The 9,096-nt window shown below is 34.5% G+C and overlaps 1 protein-coding gene across 2 annotated transcripts in view; it reads right to left on the reverse strand.

The window, feature by feature from the left end:
• Nucleotides 1–4,607, reverse strand: part of LOC108369198 (lipase 3-like) — a 17,370-nt gene extending 12,763 nt beyond the window's left edge. Inside the window, exon 1 of one of the 2 annotated variants that reach the window (XM_017624234.1) lies at nt 3,880–4,607. In XM_017624234.1, the coding sequence (XP_017479723.1) occupies nt 3,880–4,047 (168 nt within the window). In that variant the 5' untranslated portion in view covers nt 4,048–4,607. Of the gene's footprint in view, nt 1–3,135; nt 3,393–3,879 lie in introns of those variants that run through there. The other variant, XM_017624232.1, reaches the window with a different exon arrangement.
• Between the last annotated feature and the right edge of the window lie 4,489 nt (nt 4,608–9,096).

The following is a 9,096-nucleotide window of genomic DNA, read 5'->3' on the forward strand; positions in this document are numbered from 1 at the left end:
TTTTTTTAAAGTTATATCAATAGTTCAACATGCTCCCCACTTTGCATAAATACGAGTAAAATAGCGTTTCCGGTCCCACTATGCGGCTATACTGGTATATTGTTTTTTAACCGCTATNATTTTTTTCTTTCGGTCCCATATGATATTTCGTTGTCGGTCACAAAAAAAAAAANGCTATACTGGTATATTGTTTTTTAACCGCTATAAACTTGGTACTTCTTTTTGGAGTTGTACAGTGTTGTATTTTAATCGTCGAAATTTAAAACGAAAGAAAAAATTTGGGACTTCCTCAATAGGGGAACTCATCTAACATCACAAGCTGCCGATAACCGCGATAAAATTATAAATTTGTATGGAATTTTATCACGTAATATGAATACTCCGAATGTCTTGAAAAGCACTGCATAATTTTTTTTAAATGTACATATGTATGTACATAGGTATGTCTGTATCGCATGAACTTGAAAATAACGAAGTAATTCTTATATTTATGTGAAACGAGAACATTTCACTTTTTTTATNACCGTTGATTTTTGGCATTTTTTTTTGTTGAAGGTGTCGCTAATTTTTTTTCCAAATAAAACTTCGTCGAACATACTTTGTGTGAAAGAAATGACTGATTGTCAACGAAAAAAATAGCCAAAAATCAACGGTAAGTCACAGATGGTTCAAATATGCACTTTGTTACCAAAATAGAATGGGCTACAAGCCTCTTGTTTTTTTGTTGTTGTATATTATTGTTTTTAAAGAAAGGATTGGAACAAATTTTTTTTATTGAAAATTCTTATTTTTGCGAGCACTAACTTAAAAATTAAGATAGAGGGCTATAATTTTGCCACAATTTATAACTTTTTTTGTAGCCGATAAAGAAATTTTCATTTTTTCACTTACCGCTCTCTGGAATGAATAATAATTTTTCGGCGTCTATTTTTATAAACAATTAATTAAAAAAAAAAANTTGATTGAAATTATCAAGAGACCGCGGAATTTTTTGAAGCGTGCTTTGACAGATGATTAGCGATGCCATATTTGAAATTCTGTGGCTTATTCAAACTTTTAGTAGGTAGGTGTTGCCAAAAATTCATCAATTAAATAGAAAAAATTAAAAACTATTGAATGAAGTGAAAGGGTGATAATAGTCAAACCAAAGCATTGTGGAATGGACCATTAGAAAAAGCATTGGACCAATGGACCAAACGAAAAAAAAAAATAATTACCAAATTTGGTCCATTTGGACCAAAACGGCAACCGTGCACATCATATGTACTATATATGTAGGTATGCATGTACACATGTTTGTTTCTGGACGAGCCCCTCAAAACTAACCAATAATTACCCAGCTGTATAATCAAACGGAAATGTGATAATTTAATGCTGTTTCGTTTTATTTTTTGCTGCATTTTCGAGTGCCAGCTGGTTACAACACTTTCCATAGTGTGATGCATATGTAGTACATACATACGTACATAAACATAAGTATACGTACACAAAAATGTGCATGAGAATGTGTCAGATGAAACGAGTTTTTTTCTTTCGGTCCCATATGATATTTCGTGTCGGTCACAAAAAAAAAAGGAAATTGGTATCATTTCAGTTCTCTATCTTTTTTTTTCACTTACCGCTCCCTGGAACGAATAATAATTTTTCGGCGTCTATTTTTATAAACAATTAATTAGCCGATAAAGAAATTTTCATTTTTTCACTTACCGCTCCCTGGAATGAATAATAATTTTTCGGCGTCTATTTTTATAAACAATTAATTAAAAAAAAAAAATAACAAAAACCTATATTTGTAACAAAGTGTAAGTTTGAAGTAGATAGGATCTAACGATAGGAAAAAACGTTTTATTTGGCACAGTCTAATGTACATACATACATACATATTAGGGTGTTTGATTATTCGGTTTTTTTCAAACCGGGGTTTCGAGTTATTCGAAAAATTGCAATTTGAAGAAAATCGGTTTCCAATTTTGAAATTAAGATAAACCGGTTTTATTTACATAGTTTTCTTACAGTGAAAATGCTTTGTTGGTATGAAGTCATGGCCTAAAATTACAATAAAGCTATTAACAGTGCAGATAGCTTTTATTAAGAACAGAGCAAAGCACAATAAGTTGAAAGTTTTNGTTTTTTTCTTTCGGTCCCATATGATATTTCGTGTCGGTCACAAAAAAAAAAGGAAATTGGTATCATTTCAGTTCTCTATCTTTTTTTTTCACTTACCGCTCCCTGGAACGAATAATAATTTTTCGGCGTCTATTTTTATAAACAATTAATTAGCCGATAAAGAAATTTTCATTTTTTCACTTACCGCTCCCTGGAATGAATAATAATTTTTCGGCGTCTATTTTTATAAACAATTAATTAAAAAAAAAAAATAACAAAAACCTATATTTGTAACAAAGTGTAAGTTTGAAGTAGATAGGATCTAACGATAGGAAAAAACGTTTTATTTGGCACAGTCTAATGTACATACATACATACATATTAGGGTGTTCGATCATTCGGTTTTTTTCAAACCGGGGTTTCGAGTTATTCGAAAAATTGCAATTTGAAGAAAATCGGTTTCCAATTTTGAAATTAAGATAAACCGGTTTTTTTTTTACATAGTTTTCTTACAGTGAAAATGCTTTGTTGGTATGAAGTCATGGACTAAAATTACAATAAAGCTATTAACAGTACAGATAGCTTTTATTAAGAACAGAGCAAAGCACAATAAGTTGAAAGTTTTTTTTTTAGATCAAAAGCATTTGCCTCTATAGCCGAGTGCTTAGATCTGGCTACTGCCACTCGGGAGACCCATGGTTCAATTTGTGGCCCCAACAAGATAAAAAAAAATTGTTCAAACCTCCGAGTGTACTTCTATCATCAAAAAGCTAGGAAACGTTTCAGCGCCAAACATTCATTTATTGGAATCAAGTATGGTGAACTGTTCATCCCCAAAATAACCAAGGATGTAATTTCAATACTATTTATGGTGCTCCCTGGAAAAGGCCTTGGAAACTTGAAAAACTCAAAACCTTTATTGATAGGCCAAGACTTGTATAAAATGAAAAAAAAACTGGTTTGTTGGAGTTTTAAACATTCATTTATGTAAATAATGATTTGCATTTTTTTTGCTGGCATGCAACTTACCGTAACTTTAAGCGCTTCCGCACGCTTGAACTGCATATCGAAGAGCATCAGCAGCATTGTAAGATATGTTAGCCACGTTAAATGTTGTGTTACGTAGTTGTTGTTGTTGCTGTTATTGTTTTGTTTGGCAAGCAAACGTTGCAGCAGGCTATTTGATGACGACATCATCACACTACTTTATTAAAGCTTTTTTTTTGTTTTTTTTTGGTATGAGTGTAAATTAACGAAATACAAAAAAAAATATTTGAGCGAAGCTTGTTACAATTGCAAATCACTTCACACTTCGCAAAANCATAGCCGAGTGCTTAGATCTGGCTACTGCCACTCGGGAGACCCATGGTTCAATTTGTGGCCCCAGCAAGATAAAAAAAAATTGTTCAAACCTCCGAGTGTACTTCTATCATTAAAAAGCTTCTTCGGATCTCCACTTGTGTCACAACATCAATAATCAGAACCCGAATTGGGGGAGAAGCTGGGCCAAAAACGTAGGAAACGTTTCAGCGCCAAACATTCATTTATTGGAATCAAGTATGGTGAACTGTTCATCCCCAAAATAACCAAGGATATAATTTCAATACTATTTATGGGGCTCCCTGGAAAAGGCCTTGGAAACTTGAAAAACTCAAAACCTTTATTGATAGGCCAAGACTTGTATAAAATGAAAAAAAACTGGTTTGTTGGAGTTTTAAACATTCATTTATGTAAATAATGATTTGCATTTTTTTTTGCTGGCATGCAACTTACCGTAACTTTAAGCGCTTCCGCACGCTTGAACTGCATATCGAAGAGCATCAGCAGCATTGTAAGATATGTTAGCCACGTTAAATGTTGTGTTACGTAGTTGTTGTTGTTGCTGTTATTGTTTTGTTTGGCAAGCAAACGTTGCAGCAGGCTATTTGATGACGACATCATCACACTACTTTATTAAAGCTTTTTTTTTGGTATGAGTGTAAATTAACGAAATACAAAAAAAACTATTTGAGCGAAGCTTGTTACAATTGCAAATCACTTCACACTTCGCAAAAGCGTAAGTGTCTAAGTGGTGTAAATATTTTTGAGCTAATTTTTATTTTTATTTTTTCCAAACTCTGCAAACTTTGTTTTCTTCTTAGTTTTTATTTTAAAATATTTGCAATTTTTTCGCGTTACCTCACTCTTCGTTTATTCCTTTATTTTGTAACTTGGCGCGTTTTTATTTTTTCATTTACTAAATCACTGTAATAAATGTAATCTACTAAAATAACTGGCGTTTACACAAATGTTTTTTCTTGTTTTTTTTGTTTTATTTAGTGTTTTCTCATTCTCATTTGCTATTTTTTGCGCGGCGCTAAGCGTGTTGATAGCGGTATTTCTCGTAATATGCTGGCGAGTTTTTCTTGTTTGTTGTTATTTTTTTTTCTTTTCTTCCACTGATCAGATCAGCTGTTGAAGGCGCGCGGCTGTCTGGCTGTAGGCAGTTGTGAGTCAAGAGTCAGTCAAGCTCAGAACACTTTGACGACAGCAAGCGACAAGCAGCATCTGTCAAATTTTAAATACACACGTTCTTACGGACACAATTATTTTGACGACAGCACGACATCTTGGCTGCAGGACTGCAATTGTCGACGTCGCCAAATTAAATCTATTTCTAATTTTGCCGGCGACAATGAGTAGATGTAGTGCTGCAAAATTAAATTGTCGCAAAATTAATCACATATTCTTGATTGTTCATGTTTTTCTTATTTACTTAAATAAAAATACACAATTTGTGAAATAAATATACCAAAATGTCAAACTTTAAAATCAGCTNCGCGCGGCTGGCTGGCTGTAGGCAGTTGTGAGTCAAGAGTCAGTCATGCGCTCGATTGATTAATTTCTTTATGGCTGACGAAGTTGTTAGTGTNGGTTGCAGTCGTCAAAGTGTTCCGAGCTTCATGCGCTCGATTGATTAATTTCTTTATGGCTGACGAAGTTGTTAGTGTTTCCTTGGTATGTTTCCTTGGTAGTTAAGGAACAAAGTGCTCTAAATACTTCCAACTGGTTGATTTAGCAATCGCAAATCTCCAACCTCCAAACGCCAATTCCAAAACCAATTCCGATATATATCTAGGATTATAGTATTCCTTAGTTGGACTGCCTGAGCAGCTGACCTAAATACTGTACCGATACTTTGTTCAATCCAGTTCGTTTTGACGCTGTTGCACCTAGACGACGACAATTGGATTCTGGCGCACTATTTACACGATTTTATTTGTTTTAAATTTGAATTGATTTATCAGCACTTTGCGCTTGCCGTGTTTTGTGACTATTCGACACGGCCGGACTTGTTCGACTGTTGCGTGCTATTGGCTGGTATAGTTGCTTTAGCTACTACTTTAGCGAACGTGCTTAGCAGCGCGCGCCGATGACTCTCACACGCTCGGAGACTTGTTGACTCGCTGTTATTACTATATATGTATATGCATTTCTATTGATTTTGCTTCCATTTATTTTTTTGTGTGTTTTGTTTATTGCTGCATTTGATTTTTAATTTTTAGTGTTTTTTGAATTATTTTTGTTTTGAATAATTTGATCGCTTTGTTTTTGTACAGACTTTTTGTTTACCTCTCTGAAACGTTTGGGCTTTCTTCTGCTTTTATTGATGTTCGTTGTTTCTGTTTTATTGATAATTTTAATATGTTGTTGCTCAGCTGATTAAGGTATTATTGGATGGCCACTGGAAAAATTATGCATCACTGAGAATTTCGCTTTTTGTTTTCGCTATTGTTCTTATAATTGATTTATTTTTGATCAGTTCGACTATGTTAATGCTGTCAGTTGAAACAGCGCTTAAATAGTTGTTTGTTTTGATTTTGTTTAGCAGTTGCGCGCAGAAAAATAGCAGTTATCGAGCAAGTGCGGTTAGGAAATGACTATCTGTCTACGGCAAGTCACTCTTTTGATGTGGCCACAGTTTTCCATATAAAATTATTATCGATGCACCTGGGCTAGTTCATCTCAACCGGGAGATAGTCCTCAATCTATCCTATCCGTGCGAATTACTATCCTAACTCGATAAGCTAACCTGACTCAGCGTTGTTAGACATACTATCCTATCTCAGCTTTGTCAGACAAACTATCCTTACTATGTCAGAAAACTGTCTTAACTCAATAGCTTAATAGCTTAACATACAACACAACAAATTTACGCGTCTGAGTTAGGTTAGTTGTCTCAAAAAGCTGAGCTGGCATAGTTTGTCTCACGGCGCTGAGTTAGTACAAATTTAGGATGGTTCATCGACTTCTTTCGCACGGCGTTAAGCTAAGTGTACACGGTAGAGAAAAACCTCGAGACTTAGACAATAATCTTGCAAGAGATGTGTAAACACACAATAGAGCTCTACGAGAGACTCAGCTACCCAGTTTACGTGAGAGTTATTTAGCGAGACTTTTTCGTCTTGTACACAGTCGATCGCAACTAGATCGAAAACTCTGCGCTCTATTTGGCAAGCTAAATAGAGTTTTTGCTCTTCGGAGAGGTAAAGTTTTGACAATGAATTTCATCACAGTTTGGTAAGTTTAAATATGGCCATGACATTACATCGTACATTTTAGGTACATTTAGAACGTAACCAAATAACTTTTGGATGGAACTGCTCCGAGGAATTTCTTTCAAGGAAATATTTAATAGCAAAGATTGTTGATTGTGAGTGCAGAAGTACATGCTACCAAAGAGAAAGGTAGCCACCCGCTATCAAAAATGTAGGCGCATAAAAATACAATATTTTGGGTATAAAATTTTAAAATTCAATTTTCATCCCTAGTGCGAAAAACTATTTTATGACGCAGAAAATAGGTGAAAGGGTTAGCTGTCCGCGTATGGCGCCACCTTTATACAAGCCACCTACAACAAGCGTTGACAACAATTCGTGATCGAAAACTAACTCTAGGCGAAAGGAAACATTTGTCTACCGTGTACCCAACTTGTAGAGTACGTGATAGAGAAAAGTTGGGATTTCTCTATTTTCACTCTAGCTGGAGTGAATATCTCCTAGAGTTGTTCCGCCGTGTAAACTTAATTGCGGGAGGAGATTTTAATTTCAGTAAAACTCTAGCGAGATTTCTCTACCGTGTACACTTAGCTTTAAAATAGCATAGATTGACGGCTATCGACTAGTTGCGATGAAGGAGCCCCGATGTGTATGTTGTAACGGATCTACTAAGAACTGCCTAAATCGGCTTGTCTGTCGTTGTTGTAGGTTCAGAAATTTAAAAACAAAGCGCCTTATTTTATGAATAAATAGTTGTCAATAGTATCTAATATTTTGTACTTATGAAAAAAAAAAACAAAGCCTAGTGGGCGGCTCGACCAGGAATGGTTCGATCAAAAAAATGTTCACTCCGGACAGCAATGGGATACCTTTTTATGTCGCATGAGCACCACGTGTATAGCGACGCCTCAATGATACCATAGCCATGGAGCACATTTTATTGCTCAGAGCAAAATACATTTTCAAAAATTCCTAATAACTCATAAAGGTTCGGAATTGGCAATTCTAAATTATAAGCAATGTACATACAATTTTAAAACTAAGAGCTTCTCTGCTGCTATTTTATTGCACGCAAATGTGAAATTTTTAATTTTTGTTTTTCGTAGTTGTTGCAATAACAATCAGCTGTTGCTCAGTAGTGCTGATTGTGTGTTGTCTGGTAAAGTAAACAATTCTTTACACTCATTTCTTTGCCCACTACCTACTCTCTGCCCTAAAGTGGGTGTGTATGCGGCATTTTTGCGTTCGTTGTAATTTTATGTTGATCTTTCGATTACACTTGTTGGGTCTAGTACTTACTCAGATTTGTTGTTGTTTTTCACGCATATGTATGCAAATGTGAACGGCTGTGTGTATGAAATGAAATGGATGTGTGTATGAATGCATGTACATATGTATTTAGTGTGGCTTCCTATATGTTACATATTTTCATTATTTTTATCACATTATTATTTTTTTTTTGCGAAATATTCAGCCAACGCATTTCTAATGCCTCATTTAGAATATTTGCGTGTTATTGTTTTGCCTACGCATTTAACGTTGCAGAAAAATATGGAAAATATAATGATGCGCAATAATTTATGATGAAAATTTTTTAAATTATAAATTGCTAAGCCAATATTAATATACGTATGTATGTAATTATTGTGTGCTGAAAAAAGTGGGTGTGGTTAATACTGGAATTCATAAAATTTTTCATGTCACGTAGACGGTGCATTTATCAATTATTAGTTGTTACTTTTTATAAATTTATCGATATCTTTATTGATATTTACATAAATGTAAATATTAGTACTGTTTCCAAATTTGTATGGATAAAATATCGGATGTCGTGCCCTTTAAGCGCTCTAAGTCATGGGTGATAAACAAATTAAACTAACAACAACATCGTTTTCGAAATACTAAAAAAATATGTATCTACCAGCGGTAATCGTTATGAATAAAATATGTAATTTAAATCAGCATTTAATCATTATTTTATGATTTTTATATATATTTTTTTCCATGAGTCAATAATAAAAGGTTTGCTCAGCACTGTTGCCAACTTAGTGCTTTTCGCACTAAATTTTTCTTAATTCAAAACGCGAAAATTTTTGAGTTTGGTGCTTTAAGCGTTTTTAGTGCTTTTTTTGTGCTTTTTTACAACGCTTTTATCAACTTGCAATGTTGTGGCTCCAGAAACTTTCAATGTTGTGTGTCCGACACCATAAAACCTTTGCTTTGCAAAGTTCCTATAAAAAAGTCTAGTGCATAGGGCGACATCTGTAGTGAATAGGGCGAGGTAGATGACATCTTGATGTCGCCCTATGTACTACGTTCGCTACAGCTGAAATAGACGACACGCCATTTCTTTAAAAGTTCCTATAAAAAGTCTAGTGCATAGGGCGACATCTGTAGTGAATAGGGCGAGGTAGATGACATCTAGATGTCGCCCTATGTACTACGTTCGCTA

The sequence above is a fragment of the Rhagoletis zephyria genome, unplaced genomic scaffold, assembly GCF_001687245.7.
Source record: "Rhagoletis zephyria isolate East Lansing unplaced genomic scaffold, Rhagoletis_zephyria_1.1 Rzeph_scaffold_03538, whole genome shotgun sequence".
Classification (NCBI taxonomy): Eukaryota; Metazoa; Arthropoda; class Insecta; order Diptera; family Tephritidae; genus Rhagoletis; species Rhagoletis zephyria.